The 19,229-nt window shown below is 37.0% G+C and overlaps 1 protein-coding gene across 1 annotated transcript; it reads right to left on the reverse strand.

Moving 5' to 3' along the window:
- Window positions 1-1,870: 1,870 nt before the first annotated feature.
- On the reverse strand, window positions 1,871-8,650 carry IL21 (interleukin 21). Its single transcript, XM_047090637.1, has 5 exons — window positions 8,483-8,650; window positions 8,339-8,374; window positions 3,861-4,016; window positions 1,991-2,068; window positions 1,871-1,894 (listed from the first exon to the last, which is right to left on the reverse strand). The coding sequence occupies exons 1-5, from the start codon at window positions 8,648-8,650 to the stop codon at window positions 1,871-1,873; spliced, it is 462 nt and encodes a 153-aa protein (XP_046946593.1).
- Window positions 8,651-19,229: the final 10,579 nt, after the last annotated feature.

Raw genomic sequence — 19,229 nt, forward strand, 5'->3', positions numbered from 1 at the left:
TCAATGCAGTGCTTTTCTTGGAGTGTTGCTAGGATCTTTACCTGAGTCTTTAAACTCAGTTTAGTGAAGGCTCTTAACCAACACCCCGTTAAATTATTTTTACTCTTAAGGTAGAATCTCTGGTCAAAGGATTAGAACAGAGATTTTAACAGTAAACACACCAAAATAAATATATTATTTTAAATATAAAATCACAGTGTCAAAGAAGTCACCAACTATAAAGCCAAAAACAAGAACAGACTTCATCCTTCCCTAGGCAACTTTGTGGCTGCTTTCTGCTTTTATCCCAATAATGTGGGCTGGCACCATTTGACACATAGGTAGGCTCTACATGCATGTTATCATCATTATTGTTTACATGATCCCTTTGTGATAACATTTTAAAATTTTAAGGTAGAATACCGTGTTTTTGATAACACATTTCATTGAGATTTGATGAAATAATTGACAGCTAATATATCTTTTAGAACTATAAATTTATCTGTACTTAAAAAAAATACTTCTAAGTAGATAATTTTTCTTCTCAGAACATACAGTATTTCCCATCCCACATCCTCTTGCACGTTCACAGCCATTTTAACAACAAGAGATTCTCAAATAGCTTATGACATTCTAGCAAAAATTTTATTTTCCTAGAGTTTTTAATTTCATATTTAAATAAACTCTGCTGGAGTTGATAAGAAATGGCAGTTAGAACAGGTTGCTTACTTTTACTATCCATGGTTGAAAGATTGGAATGTTTATGCAAAAGTCTGTTTTCTATTAGGACAGAAGTCTTGGCCTCTTGATTTGTCTCCTTATTTTGATTTGATACAAGTGATTGAATTTGCCTTATGCAAAGCATGCAAGCACAAAGTGTCTGTCACTTTCAAAAGAAGAAAGAAAAGAAAGGAAGAAAGGTGACAGACATTTGGAGTTACTAGCTCGCTCCCATGTAATCATTATAACAATTTGAGAAGAGAGCTACAAGACTTTGCTTAAAATGCATTTTGTTCCAGAATACCACCTGAATATGTCCCTCTATACGTTTTAATTGCCATTTCCACAAGCTTAAAATGTTAGCTTATAAGGGGACTTGAACTGGGGAAGGTATGTTAAAACGACTTAAAAAAAAAAGACTACAAGAGTGTATTCCATAAATACATTCATATCTATAGTATTTAAATATTTTTGATAAATCCCAATAAAGAAATAAGACCTTTTTCTGTAGCCATCTAGTAAAGCTATCTCCTGGCACATAAATAAACTATATATTTATATGTTAGATATTCTGAGATAAAAAATAAACTCTTCAGATATACATTTTTAAACACTCAGTTTCCATTTCCTTAAGAGAATAAAGACCAACATTTCATCTTGACCCTATGCTTCTATATTTCTCATCTTGAATGAAGGTATATAACTTTTAAATTAATGATCATCAGACACCTCATTCCTGTGCTAATCAAGGTCAAGGTTAATATAAGACCACTAAATTCCCAAACCATGTTTTTGGTTAAAAATTTTAAGCTTAAAAAAAAAAATTTAAGCTTCTCTCTCCATCAAGGAATGCCATATTTGGGCACTAATATAAAGTAAAAATTTTAGAAACCATAGAAATCCATAACATAGGAAATCAGACTTAATTGAGTAGACAGCTTTTTCAAGTTGACCAGATACAGAGCATGTGGATCAAACTGAAGAACTGTATAGTAACTGGGGGGAAATAATCCTGACTTGAAATACTGATCTGAGTCTTTTTCCCCATCACCAATATGTTGTACTCCTCCATTTAGAATACCAAGAAGTGAGTTTCACTACTGTGTTAGAGTATGTAATATAGTGTCCAGCTTCAAGTTAGATCCTCAGGAACCTTCATATCTCATTTGTTCTAGGAGAGATGCTGATGAATCATCTGTGGAAATAGTATACCATGAGTAACATAAATGTAAGAATAAATCTGGATAGATAAATATGAAGTAGAAAATTAAATACAATTTCAGTTGCATACCTTTTGGATGAGTGATTTCAATCTTTCTAGGAATTCTTTCGGTGATGTTTTCTCATAAGAATCACATGAGGGGCATGTCTAGAAATCAACAAAAAAGCTCAACATTTTTCCCATTTAATAAAATGTTCAGTTAAAATATATTTTTTCCAATTAGAGATATAAACCGTGTTCACTGAAAAAAATTTTGAGATGTGCATAAAATTGTTCAAGAAATAACAATGGGAAAAAATCACTTGTAATCCCCATCCTCAGAGATAACCACTGCAATCTTTTGATGCATATCCTCCCAGCAATGTTTTTTTTCTTTGCATTTATATTATTTACACTGGTTGGTAATTAGCTTTATTTACACTCAACATATACAAGCATTTCCTACCTGTTAAATATTCTTCAAAAATATATGTAATTGTTGCTCTGTATTCCAACGTACCATCAAACTGTTACTATTTTTGGGCACATAGATTGTTCTAACTTTTCACTATTGCATACAATGCAAGAACATTTCTGAATAATTTTTATATACATCTTTATTTAAAATTTCTAGAAGTACAATTACTAAATTAAAGGAATAAAAATTTTTGTCTTGCTGTATATTGTAAAAAAAGTTCCACCTGTATTCATGCAGAGCATTCGTACTATTATTGAGTACTGTTAAAATTTTTTTTGGAAAAAAGTAGGATTTCCTTAGCTTGCATTTATTTGATTATAGGAAGATTGAGCAATTTTTCTTATGTGTCTTGCCTGCTTGTATTTCTTTTTTTTTTTTTTTAATTCTGGGATTTTCTTCTTTATCCTTATTCCTTTTGAGAACAAAAACACCAGGCCATTGCTTGGTATTCAACGTCTCTAAGCCCATTTGATGTTGTAGTGGGAGCCTTTGACTGAAAGGTAGGAGATGTAAGTTCTAGTTTTCATTCTGCAACTTAGTATTTGCAGGGCTTGGACAAGTCACTTAATGAGGTCTCATTTTCCCATCTACCAAAAAAGGTGCTTAATTAGATAAAAGCTCAGTGCCCGCACTGCCATTTCATAAGTCTTTGCTATTGGATTTCAAATGATCCTTTCTTTCTGAGGAAAGTTTTAGAGGGATACTTTTTACAATGAAACCTGGCTAAGAAATCAAAGGAAATAAAAATCATTTTGATAATGTCATTAAGGTTTCATTTGAATCATATGTGAAATTCCTTAGAAGAGAGAGAACTGATTCAAAAAAATATTTTGGAGAAATTTATCTTATGTGTTATTCCACTGGTTTTGATTAATTCTTGAATTAGTGATGACAGTATCAGCATTGCTTATGAGTTGGCATAGGAAGAAATATACAAGAGGGTCTCAGGGCCTCCTAGGGACTATTAAAATTCTCCAGCCAAATAATGAGATCTGTCTATTTAAATATAGTGCTGACTCTGTGATTATATAGGACAATAATATTCTTTAAGAGAAGAAGGCAAAATATGAGATTTTTCTTGGTCTCCTGTAGGCTGTCTCTTTTCTTATAGGAAAACTAGGCCCTAGCTCCTGTTAATAAGAATACAAGTTATATGTGACCATATGATGAAAGAAAAATACTTAACTCCTAAGTCACAATTAGATTTCCTGCCAAGTGACTTCCTCACCTTGAGAGGCTATTTTAACTTCTTCCAGCTACCAGAGACTGTTAGCAAATTCTTAACAGGATTTCTGGGCACTTTTGAGTCTGTGGATTTGGAAGAGGTGACTTCACTTCTCAAAATACGCCATAAAAGACAGCGTGTAACTGGAAGGAAGGCACTGGAATCTCTGGCTACAAATGTGTGTATAAGTGCGTTATGTACCGTAAGAGATGTAGTTACTAAGTACAAATAAGAGAGATGACAAATGACAGTCTTACTGGTCTGTGTTTCTGTCTTCTGCCTGTGTTTGTGGGAGGTAGTTTCCTCTTCAGCTGTTTAGTTAATATGCTGATTATCTGTTCATTGCCTCCTGTATTTGCTGCCTTCAGTTGGACCTTCTGAAAACATGAAAAAGCTGACTGTTCGCAGTGTCTCTGAAAAAGAAATAATTTATATATATGTAAGCAAAACAAAAGTTATTCAGAAAGTAAATGACCTTCCCAGTCCTCTTTTTCTACTTCTACTACAGCATATTAGATCACATTTATTTCAGCAGATTGTGAGGAAGGAGTTCACGCCCTATGCATTTGGGCTCATTAGAAGGAGGCACCTGCAATGTAAAATTTCATCCCGTATTAGGGAAGAGACAACATTTCCCTCCCTACAGGCAAAAGGAGGGATCCTAGCTTTTCCATTTCTAATGCCATTTTGAGGTCTGGGTAGTAGACAGGATCTTCTAAATTTTCTAAATTTTCTATAAGTTACACTATGACTGGTTGCAGCTTTGGGTGAGATACACTGTAATCTGATTAGCAATCTTTTTTATTTGTTTTTTGTTTGTTTCTCTCTACAATGTTCATGGAAGCATCTAACAGTGACATGTCTCGAGCAACATCTTACCTTACACAACACCTGGCATCCTGTCTTACTGCTAGTCAGTGCTCAATAACTACGTGTGGAGTCAACAAACGAAGTAAATGAGTTAATGCCCCTACTTTGGGTGAAGGAAGTGGCTATCTACCTCTGATGGCATATTCTACATCTAACAGTCCATACACCTGTGACAGACTACACATGACTCTTCTAAAATGCTATTCACACTCTTAGGTCACTTAGGGTAGGATTCTGCCTGAACTACCTAGTCAAGGAACAGAATTTGAGACTTGTGCAACCAATGGGATGGAGGACTGTTCCTTAGAAACTAAGGATGGTGTCTCAAAAAATGAAGAAGAGGGCAGAACAAGGACCAAAACCTTGTCTCTTGGTTTAGTCAAATAACTAGAGAGTAGTAACTCAAAAACCGTAGAAATCAAACTGAAAATAAAATGGAATATATCGAAAGAACAAAACTTAAATTGACTTATTAAAAACATTTTAATGCTGATCTAAAAACTTGTATCCAAGTTTCTTTTTTCTTTCAGCCAATGTGTGTATATCATGCTATTCTATCCACACCCCACCCCACCCCAGTAGTCGCATCCCTATCTCACTAATGTGTATGGAAGACACAGCCATATGAAACCAGAAACCTTAATCTCTCTCAGTTCCTACAAGGGCAGTTCCACATATAACAAAATTATCTGAGTCTTCTCATGGACAATCAGCTGAAAATAGCATCTGGCCTGCTTTGCATTTTCCAACCCATATGCTTACCCAATATGAATGTTGATTAATAACATGCATCATTAAGACACAAGCCTGTCAGGCTTACTTTGCATACATAGCCACAAGCTGAGAACCAGCTTATCTGGTTTCCTTCTATCAGAACAGTTTGCCTCTCTCATAAGGGCAAGGTAATATCCTTTCCATATGTTTGCCAAAATGCTTATTTAATAGAAACTATTTATAAATGTTAATTATAGCACTTTTTTTTCCTTGAAAACCACATGCTCATGTTTGTTGAAGTTTTTTCTTTTCTCTTCTTTTTGACCACAACCGGCTTAACTTACTGGAAAAAAATAATATTCATATTTAAAGAGGTAAATTTTCCAGCTGAAACTGAAAACACTAACTGCTTCATCCGTGATGATCTGAGAAACCAGCATTTCTCACAGAAGCCCATTTTGCTGAGTTAACATTTACATGGGTATGTTGAAAGAAAGTTACGTTCCAAAGAAGTATAGGGGCCCTACCAAGTGAACTCCCTTGGTATTGCCAGGAATGGTCAAGATCAGTAATGAAAGAGCTTATGCCTGAGAAAGCTTTTCTGAAAGCCTCTGGATGGCGTCTGGACACTGACAGGCTGCACTGTCTCATGCCCTTCCTTGTTTACCTGTGTCAGTAGGCGGTGGTATGTTGCTCAGTGCTTTCTGCAAGCAGCAGAGCTGTCCCCAGCCATGTACAGTCCAGGACAAGTAACTGCTGCATTGGGCTTCAGACACACACCAAAGGCAGCCTCAGAGAGGAAAAGAAGTGGAGAAGCTATCCTGACAACTGCCTTACAGATGCATTGGGAAGGGGAGTGGAGATATTAACCTTGCTTCAGGCAGCCATGGATGGCCTGTCACTCCTGGTCTTTACAGAATGAACCCAAACTCATGTGTAGAACCACCATCTGGGAGCATAACAATTATTTTCCTTTGCTATGCCTTGGTGGCAGCAAACTATAAGGGCAAGGCTTTGATTCCTTCATCCTTCAACACATGATAAAATGAGGAGTTGTGTGTCCTATATTGTTGCAAAATAGAGGGAGCAGTACGGAAGTCAAAAAAGCAAGAGTAACAAACAGAGAACAGTCAACTGCTGCTTTTGCAAGGAAGCACGCTTGGCTTTGTTGTTTTGCAGCTGAATATTTGAAAATATTTGCCTCCTTATAGCTTATTTTTAGCCTACTTTTCCCCCTCACAGAAAGGCCTGACCACTCACACTAGGAAGTCTTGGGCAAGATACCTTTGTCCCAAAGGCAAACTAGGTTTATATCAGGGTTTCTCAATAGCAATACAATTGACATTTTGGGCTAGATAATTCTTTGTTGTTAGGACTGTCCTGTGCATTCTAGAATGCTTACTAGCATCTCTGACAAGTAGAAAGCACTCCCCTACACACAACTGTGACAACCCAAAATTTCTCCAGACAATGTCAGATGTTGTCAGGAGGGCAAAGTCATTACCAGTTGAGGATCACTGGTTATATAATTATAAGAAAGAGAACAATGCCTGGCAAGGCCAATAAGGGATCTGAGATAATCACAAAGTATCAACATTTACATGCAACATGTAAATAAATTTATTTTCCTTATTTTTAAATCTCTTATGGGCCCTGCTTTGATGTTAGCCCTGAAAAACTTGACATAATGCTATTGTGGCCTTGAATTATTTTCTTCCTAAGTTTGCCTGCCAGCATAGCTTAAAGATCTTTGCCATACCATTACTCACTTGTATCATAGCAAGCATTGTTTGATAAGATTGTCAGATAGATACACTGTCACTGAGATGAAATCTTCTCATTATGATGTAAGGTAAAAAGCCTCTATCTTTAACAAAGCATAGATATTTAATGAAGGAAGTACCCATTGGATCAACTCAAGTTAGAAAATGGGAAATCTTTCTTATTTCTTATTCTGCAAGTTATAGACAGGGTTAGTCCAAAAGGACTCTAACCACAGCAGTTAAACAAAATGCGTGAGATGCTGAAAATGTATGTTTTGATAATTAGGTCATCAATTAAGAAATATTCTCACTTATTAGAAAAGGCTTTCCAATAAGCTGAATGTGCTGCTTTCATTTTAGATGCTGCTTATTAGAAAAAGACCTAGTAAATGAGAGTGGTTAGGTTCAGAGCTAGAGAGTGAATTTTAGAGAAAAGCAATGGTTGTGACTCATTCACTTTCTAAACTTTTACACATAGTCATTTACGATAATTGTTTTCTTTGCAATGTATCTTCATATGTCTCCTCCTCTGTAGTGTCCTAATTACTGGTAGCACTTTTATAGTTATTCTAATTTATGCAGTTAAAGGTCTGAGACAATGAAAACATTTCCCCAGTTGCATTTTTATCCTCAGGGTACCAGATGTGAAGACTAGAACGAAGTTACTAAGGAAAAGACCAGCACGCAGCCCTCTTGAACTATGTGCTAGGTCTTTTCTTCCTCGGACCTAAGGGATTTAAATGGCTTAAGAGAATGGGATGAGTTTTTGAAAAAAGTCCTTTTGAAAGACCTCTCCAAAGGCCAAAGACAAGACTCACTGAGGCCAAGGTATATGGGAATTATATTCTAAAGGACAGCCTTGACTTCCATACTACCATTCTTCCATGCTGTTCCTGTAATTTGTTCTTTGTTCTTTCTCTCTTCCTTCCTTCCTTTCTTTTCTTTCTTTCTTGTTATTAAAAGGTGCATTCTGCTTCTTCCGGTGTGTGTCTATATTTCTTAGGTCGGTTTGCAAAGGAGGGCTCAAGAACTGTCATTCTACAAGGGCTCTTAAAATCTAATTAGTTGGTCATTATTCAGGAACTGATCGTAGAATAGATTTATTTTCTAGTTTTGTTATTCTGTCTCAATAGTGCTACTTGGAAGGACTCTTAGAGGTATTTGGAGATAAAAATATATTTTATAAGTTATGTGGTGTTTTTATGATTGGCTTGCTGGTAAATCAATGAATATTTGACCAAAATAGGAATAACTATTTTACCAACTATTAAACCCCCTAATTCATGGAAATTAAGTATATTCCTAGATAATTATGTTAATGGCTTTCTTAATTGGATTTAAAAACTTGTGTCACAAATATTATCACAAATAAATTCAACTGGTCTTACCTTTACGTCTTCTGGAGCTGGCAGAGGTTCAGGTTCCTAGAGCAAAAGAAAATTAGTTCTGGGTTATTTTTATAAGTCAAAAAGCACCTTTTATATTAATTGAAGAATAATATTTAAATTTTGTTGTGATAAGTATGGCCTTACCAAATAATTCACATAATTTTGCAGCTGATCAACAATATCTATAAGTTGACGCATTCTAATCAAGAGGAGATCCTTCTCTTGGAAGCTTGACTTATGGGCTATTGTCCCCAAGAAGATGACCATCAGGCAGATGACTATCTTCTCCATGTTGCCAGCACTGGATCTCATAAGTGCCAGGAGAGTAAGACCTTGGTCTCAGTTTTCACTGCAGTTTGACTGTGAACAGGTTGTCAGTAAAGCTACCTATTTATTCATCCTTCAGGGAGAGGTAAAGCCCTCCCATTGCAGCCTGGAAATCTTTGTAAAATGGATGAATGTGAGTAACTCTTTTTTCTTTTCCACTGGCTAGGTATACGTGTGCATGTGCTAATGCGTGGGGGGCAGGGATTGATGGAGTCAACGAAATGTGCCCCATCTGCATCTTAGACAGGAAAAAGAGAAATGGGTGAATTCCAATTTTCAGCATGAATCAAGAAGTGTGCATGGTAAACAGTAGGTACTACAAAACTTCAAAGAAGTAAACAAAAACACTTTGATCTCTCTTTCTCTGCCTCCCCTAGCATCTTACCTGTTCCCTCTAACAGTCATAAGGGCACTTCAATAATGAGTAAAGTGGCAACATGTGCTTTCTTGCAGGACTTTTTCTTATAGTAATAACTATGTCTTTTGACTGAAATCATCCAGTATTCCATCGTAAAGGTAGGAGGGGAGCTACATTTTAGGAAATTTTAAATATCAGGGGTATTTTCCAAACTAGCAAGAATATTTTAGGCTTTTAATCAGGTTAAAGAGTTGAAAGTACAATTTGCTTACAATTCTCCCTGAGAGCATCTTTAAATAACATTAATCTTGGCTCCTAACATTTTACTTAGCAATCTGGTTTTTATGTGTGTCATAAATGATTCTAAGAGACTGTAAAGAAATTCATGCCATCTCCCAATCAGGATCTCACTCTACCTTCATTTAAAAAACAACAAAAAAACTCTCTGATGTCCATCTCTTCTATACAATGCATCAATTAAATGAATTAAAGGTACTAATTCTCATTCTTGTCCAAACCAAAAACTTTTTCAACAGCAAAATCAAAAATACCCATAAATTATTATGGGGGGGTAGTGTTACTTATTTCTTTTAGATATGAGACAAGGGATGAGCAACACATTTCTAACTATGACCAGGTAGAGGTTACAAAAGACTCAAAGTCCATTAGTGGTTTTATCATCTTTCTCTCTGCTGCTGCTTCTGTTCCTACTGCTGTACTCATTTGAGAAAGTTAAATATAATATTCTAACCAGAAGTAGTTTTGTACCACAGTCAGTTAGGTCTTACAAATAAAACTCTTGACTATGGATTTTACTCATTCATTTGTTTCTTCATCTATTTCATTGCATGCTTAAACGATGCTTTATTCTAGGCTGTATGTAGACAAGGTAAATTAGAGTTTGTACTTGATTTGCTTCACTATAATTGGTTTTTTTTAATCAGAATATCTATTTAAGACTATACATGTTGAGTGCTTACAAAGTAGATAAGAATTCTTACTGTATGATCAAGAGGCCCTCCCAATAAGCATTAAATTCTGTAGGAGAGGGTTCTATGTAAACCTATGAAATGCATGTGGACTACATGTTGTCACTTGGTACCTCAACATTGCCTGCACAGTCTTTGTACATGCTTTCCTGATCTGCCTAAAGAGCCTCCTTGTAAACACTAACCACAATGGTTAAGAGCTCAATTTCTAAAGTTAAGTGCTTAATTTCAGATTCAGGCCCTAGCAATTAATAGCACATATGACCCCAGGTATGTTATTGCAAAAGGAAGATAAGTGTAGAACTAATCATTGGGTTGTGATGAGGCTTAAATAGACATTCCAGGTAAAGGGGGTGAATACAGCACATGATAAAATCCCAGAAAGTCTGTGTACTGATTGTGGATAAGGAAGAGCATGGCAGGTCAGTGGTCAGCCAAAATGCACTGGTGTGACTGTGCTGATTGTAACAAAGTGGAAAGTCTTTCATATTGCTTAGAGAGAACCATTCCTTACAGCCCCAGATTGCCTCACCAACACCCTACAAATCCCAGTCCCTCTCTGAGACCTCCCAGCCCTCTCTACTATTCATCAACCAGCATGCCAGGATCTCCAGGGTCCTGCTGCAGCATTATGACCTAAGATCTTTCTGAGGTCTTAGAGAAGATGTGATAACAGAAGCAGAGGTCAGAGTGATATGGGGCCAGAAGCCAGTAAATACAGGCAGCCTCTAGAAGCTGGGAAAGGCAAGGAACATGTTCTCTCCTGGAGCCTACGGGAGTGAAGCCTTCCAACACCCTGATTTTAGTTCCATAAAGCTCATTTTAGACACCCTGCCTTAAGTGGCATATCAGTTGTGAAGCGTTTTGAACATTATCGCTGGTGTGGTAGGCTAATCCCTAGAACCCGTGAATATGCTACCTTTATATATCCCTAAATAACAAAAGGGACTTTGCAAATGTGATTAAATTAATGATCTTGAGATGTGAGATTAGCCCACATTATCCACGTATGCCTGATATAATCACAGGGGTACTTATAAAAGGAAGGCAGGCATGTCAGGAGTCAGAGAAGATGTGATAGTAGAAGCAGAGGTCAGAGTGATATGGAGCCAGAAGCCAGTAGATACAGGCAGCCTCTAGAAGCTGGGAAAGGCAAAGAACATGTTCTCCCCTGGATCCTATGGGACTGCAGCCTGCCAACACCCTGATTTTAACCCCATAAAGCTCATTTGAGACCTCTGACCTCTAGAACTGTGAAAGAATAACTTTTGTGTTGTTTTAAGCCACTGGTTAAGGGGTAATTTGTTACAACAGCAATAGAAAAGTAATACACCTATGTATAGAGTTTTTACTCTTGGGAAAAAGGTGGGAAAGAGAGGAAGGGGTAATGAGAGAACCCGTAAAGGTTGGGATTTTGTTTTCTGGGCTTTTGAGGAGTGCACATAGAGGGGACAAGAAATGCTGGAGAAGAGGGAAGGAAGATTAGTGTTGGCCACCACGTGGTGTGGGATGATAAGGACAAAAATGTATAATGAGGACTTTCAGGAAGTCTGGTGTGTATTGTTACAAGCTCTTCCTAGCACCAAGTAGGATTTGCTTAGGAATGACAGTATGTTTCCAAGTTATGGAACCCAAGTTGCATTTCACTTGAATCTATCACTATGTTTAGATGGAATTTAGGGTGGGAGTAAGGGGACTCAGATTTAGTTGAGTTACATATCCTCTGCTTCAAGATAACCCTACTGCTACCTTTATGGCATCATTCCACTGGGGTCTTAATGGCTTTTTATTCTTTAAATTATAATCATTTTTATAACCTAGATTTTAGTCAGTCCTGCTTTAATGCACATATCAAAAATGGGAATTTATTCCACTGATTAAATATACCAGGGAACAAGTTGAGTATAACAAGAATTTTGTGTTTGCCTATGTGTGATTTCATCTTTGAATGCAGAAACTGCCTCCAGCTGACTTGAACTGTATAGGAATGCACACAAATGCTGCAAACATCCTCCAGCTGCCTTGATTCACCAGGTATATCATGAACCATACTCATCCACTTCAGGTGTTATAATTTTCTGTGCTCAAAAACCCTCTGTTGCCATTTCTTGATAGCTCTGACACTCACCTCCATGGGCAAACTTCAGGTCTTTTTCTAGGTAAGGTGTCATATTTATTGTAGTGTTTATGTATTTCTTAACTATTTAACATGTGTAAAACTGCTACCCTTTTTATTAGGTTCCTATTGTCTTTTTTAAGTGTCACTGACAAAATTTTTTGAGTATTGTGCCCCTAATTTCATTTTCCCCGTAAGCTCTGTGGTTGTTATTGTGCAATGTTGTACAGCACAATGATTTTTAGGAAAGTATGTGTCACATTATACCAGAACTGACTGTATTTTGTCTGGAAGAGGTCACATTTAAGCCTCAACAGCAACGAGTTATATCCTAGAGCGAGTCTAGGATATACGATTTATTCTTGAGGGGGAAGAAAAAAGGGAGATGATGGAGGAAAGGAGAGAATGAAAAACCAACTATTTCTTATTTTATACTTGGCCCAACTGAGCTCAGGTATTTTAAAACCCTGGTGCCATTCCTCCCGTGGTCCTTCCCCATTAGCACAAGAGAGTTTTTCTTGGCATCTATGGACATCCCCCCTCCCCACCGTCCAGGGACCACTATCAGTGTGTTTCAGAGGACCATAAACCTCCTGAAATTATTTGCAAACTTTAGCATTTATGTTTGTGGGAAGAGGAAAACCTTAAATTTCACCCACTTCTCAAAGGAAATACCAGACAGCTGCTGTTTTTGTTTTTCAGGCTCCAGAGACTTCTGTGAAGGGCAGAGTGACCCATGCTTCTTTTGTGTACATACACCACTGTGTGAGTGTGGGGCGGCTCCAGACTTTCTATGTGGGAAAAGCTGAGGCGCAGCAGTCTGGCTGGACGGCATACTTGTATAGCAAGCACACTGCTTTTACTTAGCTTCGGTGTTAATGTGGCGCCTTGCAATGAGGCGGTGGGCTCTACTACATGCATTCTTTCCAGGAATATAGCCCAGGTCATCACCACGAAAGCATGAAGCTCTAGTCACCCTCCAAGGGGATTTATGGACATATTTTAAGCATTTTATCTAATGGTCTGTGCTTAGAGACTTCCTGGTCTGGGTAGGAATGAAGCCTGGGAACTGAAGAAAGGCTTCCAGCCAGGAAGAACAGGCTGAGGGTAAGAGGAATAAAAGAAAGGAGGACTTGAAGTCTGAAAATGAATGCTGCTAGTTCATGGTTTTGCGAGGGCAAAGCTGTGCTGGATATTATTTGGCCCAACTCCCTTGTCCTGTCTTGCAGCCTTTCGTTGTGATCATATCATGTGTCAAATACTCCCTGTTTTCACTTGCTTTGTCCCCTGATGGTAGAATTAGATGTTTTCCACAGCAAGCTCTGGGAAGGGAGGCCTCCATTGTTTCGAATAATATTAAGGTATTCTAATATGTAGCTCTCCTTCAAACTAAAGGTATTTAGACAAATGGCTCATCCCTAGGCTGGTCTCTAGATAACTATGACACCCATAGGCTCAGTGAGGCTAGAGATCAGATGTCCTTCACTCCATCAACCAAGCTCCACCAGCCTCACATCAGGAGATGTGATAAGCTCCACCAGCCTCATGTAGCATCCTGTCCAATGTCTATGATCAAGGAAACACTATTCTCTTCCTCTCTAGAGTTATGGGTGGCTATAAACATCTTCTTTCTTGGCCCTGCAGCCCCTAACACATGATCATAAAAATTTTTTAAATGCAATATTGGTCTTCACTGTGTCCTCTTCTTAGGGTGTCTACTGAGCCCATGTGAATCACCTGAATAGGAACCACCCCCCCAACTTTCTCTCAAGGGGCAACAGCAAGATCTCATAGAGAGAAGTCTGCAGACTGAAGACAGGCCTCATTTTGGACAGTTACTTCTGTTTCTGGGTATAAGGATCATTTTTGGAAAATTACTACTTTTCATCTTCTAGTTACAAAAGTAATACATCTGTGTCATAAAACAAAGAATTCAAAGTACATATGTATGAAGTAAAAAGCAAAATATGAAATTATTCCCTTTCCTTCCCCAATTTTCATTCCTGGGACACTCTTGAGAGTTTACTATGTATCATTATAGACTTATTTTCTATGTACATAGAATATCAAAGGATATAGATATATAGATATTGAATAAATTAGAATTATATATGGAGATAGAAGTATATGGAAATAGAGATGCAGACATAAAAAAATGTTTTTTAATAAAAATTTAATCATACTATACATATCCTACAACTTTTTTTTTTTTTACTTAACAATACGTCAGGGACAGCAGCCCATACAGTATTGATATATGGGGCTATCTTATTTAAATAGCTGGATTAATATTTCATTGTATGGCTGTATACCATAATTGATTCATTCATAGCCCTACTGATAGATTTTTTTGTTGTTTTCAATTTTTATCTCCTACAAATAATGCTGCAATGAACATTCTTAAACATCTATATATTTTTTTTAAGCAATACTGAAGCAAATTTACTTTTTATTTTTTGTTTTGTTTTGTTTTGTTTTTAAAGTTTTTGTTTAAATGCTAGTTAGTAACATATAGTGTAATGTCAGTTTCAGGTGTAGAGTTTAGTGATTCATTACTTACATATACCCAGTGCTCATCACAAGTGCCCTCCTTAATGCCCATCACCCATTTAGCCCATCTCCCTCCTACCTACGCTCCAGCAACCCTCAGTTTGTTCTCTGTAGTTGAGAGTCTCTTATCATTTGCCTCCCTCTCTTCCCTCTCTTCCCCTATATTCATCAACTTTGTTTCTTAAATTCTCCATATGAATGAAATCATATGGTATTTGTCTTTCTCTGACGGACTTATTTCATTTAGCATAATACACTCTAGCTCCATTCATGTTGCTGCCAATGACAAGATTTCATTCTTTTGCTGGCTGAGTAATATTCGATTGTGTGTGTGTATGGTATGTGTAGATAGATAGATAGATAGATAGATAGATAGATAGATAGATATTTACACCCCACATCTTCTTTATCCGTTCATCAGTCGGGCATTTGGGCTCTCACCATAATTTGACTATTGTTGATAATGCTGCTATAAACATCAGGGTGCATGTACCTCTCAAATCAGTATTTTTGTATCCTTTGGGTAAAAAAGTACCTAGTAGTGCAATTGCTGGATCATAGAGTGGTTCTACTTTTAAGTTCTTGAGGGCCCTCCATACTGTTTTCCAGAGTGGCTGCACCAGTTTGCATTCCTACCAACAGCGTAAAAGGGCTCCCTTTTCTCCTTTTCTCTGCATCCTCGCCAACATCTGTTGTTTCTTGTGTTGTTAATTTTAGCCATTCTGACAGGTGTAAGGTGGTATCTCATCATGGTTTTGATTTGTATTTCCCTGATGAACATCTATATCCTTAAGCATATGTGAAATATATCCCTTTAGGATACATATCCCACATTTCATTTTCCAGTTGGTAAGATTATATCCTTTTAATAATTTGATAGAAACTGCCAAATTGCTCTCCAACATGCCATATCAATTTACACTCCCACCAACAACAGTTTCCTTTGCTCCTCCACTCTCAAATACTTTAAGTTATGAATATTTTAATACTTCCCAATATGCTTGGGCAGAAACATAGTATCTTGTCATTGGTTTGTCTTTCCTTGATCTATAGTTAAGTTTGGCTTATTTTCATATCTTTATTATCACCTTATTTCTTTTTTGTGAACATCCTTGTTCCTATTCTTTGCCATATATTGGGTTGTTTCTTGCTTGTAAGGCTCTTTTTCTATTAAAAATATGTTAAACATGTTGATATTATTTCCTTTATGGTAACTTTACCATATAGAAATTTAAAATTTTTATGTTATTACATCTGAGAATCTCATGTTTTACGACATGAACTCCTATTTAATATCAAAAATGTCTTACTTTCCATAATACTAAATGGTAGTAATTGCTTTAGTGTTCATCTTGCTGGTGTAATTCCAATGCCAAGGGGGTCCCTATGAACTCAGGAGTGCTTTTACATGAATTTGCACATAATTAATCATTAGACAAGCTATATACTTTTTTGAAAAATAATACCCGTATGGTTGAAGATGATTTAGCCAATCTATAGACAATGCCCCTGTATAGATGGATTCATGGATTCATTTTTATAACAAGTATTAGACATAATCTATAATTATTTTGTACATTTAAATCCAATCTTAAAGCACACTCAGGGGGACAAGGTTCTCAAGAATCCTGAAATGGCATCTGGGGCATCAAAACCAGTATTTTTCAGTGCCATTTTAGTGCTGAATGTTTGGGACAGTTTCTGTACTTTAGTTCTTTAAATATCAATTTTCCATGTACAGTGTGTACAGCTCTAATAAACAAGAGTAACTGAGGAAGGAAAACAGACTCTGAGATTTTGTCACAGAAAAGGCTCAGGGCTCAAAGTCTCAAAGGAATCACCCTTTAAATGGAGAAATAGTCACACCTGAGAGATTCTTCTGCCGCTAATAAAGGGGGAAAGGGTAGCTCCTGTTAGGAAGAGACCTTGGACCAATCAAAAAAATAGTAATATTAATAATTATTAGAACAAACACTTATATAGCTAAGTGCTTTACAGACATGACCTCATTTAGAGCAACACTGTGAGTAGTAGGTGCTCTGATTATCCCTCCTTACAGATAAGGAAATCAAGGCACAAAGACTCTAGTAAAACATTGAACAATTGGGTGAACTGCCTATAGAGCCTGACCACTTCTCTCCACAACAGGAAACTTCCTTCATTGCCAATAACACTGGGTTATAGCAGAACAGTCTGTGCAGTTCATGATACTCCATGAAAGGACTGGGCCCCAGTGATGATGCTTCAAACACATGGATTTGGGATAAGGTGGGGTAAGGAGTCCTGTTGCAAAATTATTCCTGGTGGCATCCAGAATGTAAATGTATATCTTGTCTGGGTTAATTAAATAATCAGCTTGCAATCTGGGTTGGAATAACCAGTTGCTTCTCTTTGATTTATTAATTATTTAGTCCAATGAAAGACTTGACAATAATTTTCTGATGTTTTATATTCACAAAAGAAGAAAGAAAAAAGTGAATAAACTCCTACAATCATTTGGGTCTTGAATAGCATAGACAAAATCAATCAGAAAATCAGCTATCTTGACAGTTTTATAGCCAAAAATGTAGCTAAATGATTTACATCTCTTTAATTTTCCACGTTATTCAAGCCTTCTCATGGTAATGAGAGCATTAGAACACTCATCTACTCCAGTTATCTCCCAGAATTTTAAAATAGACACCAAGGAAAAAAAAAATAAAAAAAAATAATAAATAAAAAAATAAAATAGACACCAAGGGGGAAATCAGTACAGAGGGAGACAAAAGAAACGTGCTTATAGAGAGAGTTAGCTAAAAAGGGATAGTTCAATGGTTGTGGATATCCACAGTTGAGTCATCACAGGTCATGTCAGTGTATTTAACAAAAGTCCTGTTACTTCTGCCATCTGTATGTGTATCATCAACTGGAGGCTTAAATGGCATGACAGTGATGTAGGACTCTGGTCCTTGACTTGATTTTTGCCCAGCTTTCAGAAACTGCCCAGCTTTCATTGCTGCTGTGTTTAGAGAATAACTTTTCATGGAGTTGGTGTTCAGATCAACATTTAGAATGGAGACCTTAGAAAATAAAAACATTTAAAAAATTATAAAAACGGGGTGCCCAGGTGGCTCAGTTGGTTAAGCTCAGGTCATGATCTTGCGGTTCGTGGGTTCAAGCCCTGCATTGGGTTCTGTGCTGACTGCTCAGAGCCTGGAGCCTGCTTTGGATTCTGTGTCTCCCTCTCTCTCTGCCCCTCCCCCACTCATGCTCTGTGTCTCTCTCTCTCTCTCTCTCAAAATTAATAAAAACATAAAAATTATAGAATGGAGACCTTAGAAATATAAGGATTAAGGCACTTGAAGAAGGTCAACAGTAACCATTGAGAATGATGACCCCCAGATGACCACAACCCAAATGATCCTACTACCCAGGAAAGCTGAGTGTTCACCTCCTTCTCCTTTGACTCTGATTCACTTTCTCTCTGGATCTCTCTATTCTTCCTTTCTCTTCTGTTTCTCACTCCAGATTTCTTGTTTCTTCTCCTTCCCCAGATTGGTTTGCGTCAATCCTAATTTGTTTCTTGTTCAATCCTCATACCCTGAAACCAAAATGTATTTTAATTATAACTGTTTTATTGAACAAAGCTTTCTAGTTTCTAAGTATTAAATTTAAATGACTAGAGTGCTATATTCTCTTTTAGGAGCAAGGAAAGCTCTTTTTTATGACCTTTGGTATTTGATCTTTGTCGTTTTTCCCCCCTCTCTCTCATGAGTCAATGACACTTTTACAGAAAAACAACACTTTGCCTTTTCCTGATTTATAAAAATATAAGTCACGGAAAGCTGCAAAAAGGCACTATCTGCTTAGCATCGGGGAAAAGATAATTTGGGAGTATCCTTGTTTACTTTCTGAATCTCTAAGGAGCTATTTTAGAAAGAGCTCTCACCTGTGTTAATTTTTCCCTGTCCGAAGCTCTCTGAGCTGCTGCAGTCGTGGACCTCTGTGGAAACCTCTACACTGTTAGTTCCTACTTTGCACGTAATACACCCCAAACCTGAGAAACACACATAAACACACACACACACACACACACATCATCATCATCATCATCATCCACCAGGGAGAAACAATTTTACGTGAGTATTTCTGTTTTATTTCCTTCACCTACTAAGTTTTATGTGGATATTCCAGGAAGAGAAAGCTATTTGTTTATATGTTTCCCATATAATACTTGCATATCATAATTGATGTACAATAATAGTTAATTAAATTACATTTGTTACTGGGTGGAAGTTTCCTGCGACAGGGCTCAAGGAGGGTTTTATGAAAAAGGTATTAGAATAAAAAGTCCTTGATAGCTGAAAGCTATGTGTAGAATAAACGTTCGACATGTTGTGCATTCTGAGAGCATTAAACTACATCTGGTGGGGATTGTGAGGTGACTTGGTTGAGATGGAAGGACGGTCTCACTCACATGAGAGTTTAAGGGAGATTAAGGGAGTTTGGAGACCAAACTAGAGGAAAAGGAGAAAATAGATTGAATGTATGTTTTGTCTACATATTTAGTGA

This window comes from Lynx rufus, unplaced genomic scaffold, assembly GCF_022079265.1.
Source record: "Lynx rufus isolate CCGP_SWC_20201006 ecotype Redwood Valley unplaced genomic scaffold, mLynRuf1.p SCAF_3, whole genome shotgun sequence".
NCBI lineage: Eukaryota > Metazoa > Chordata > Mammalia > Carnivora > Felidae > Lynx > Lynx rufus.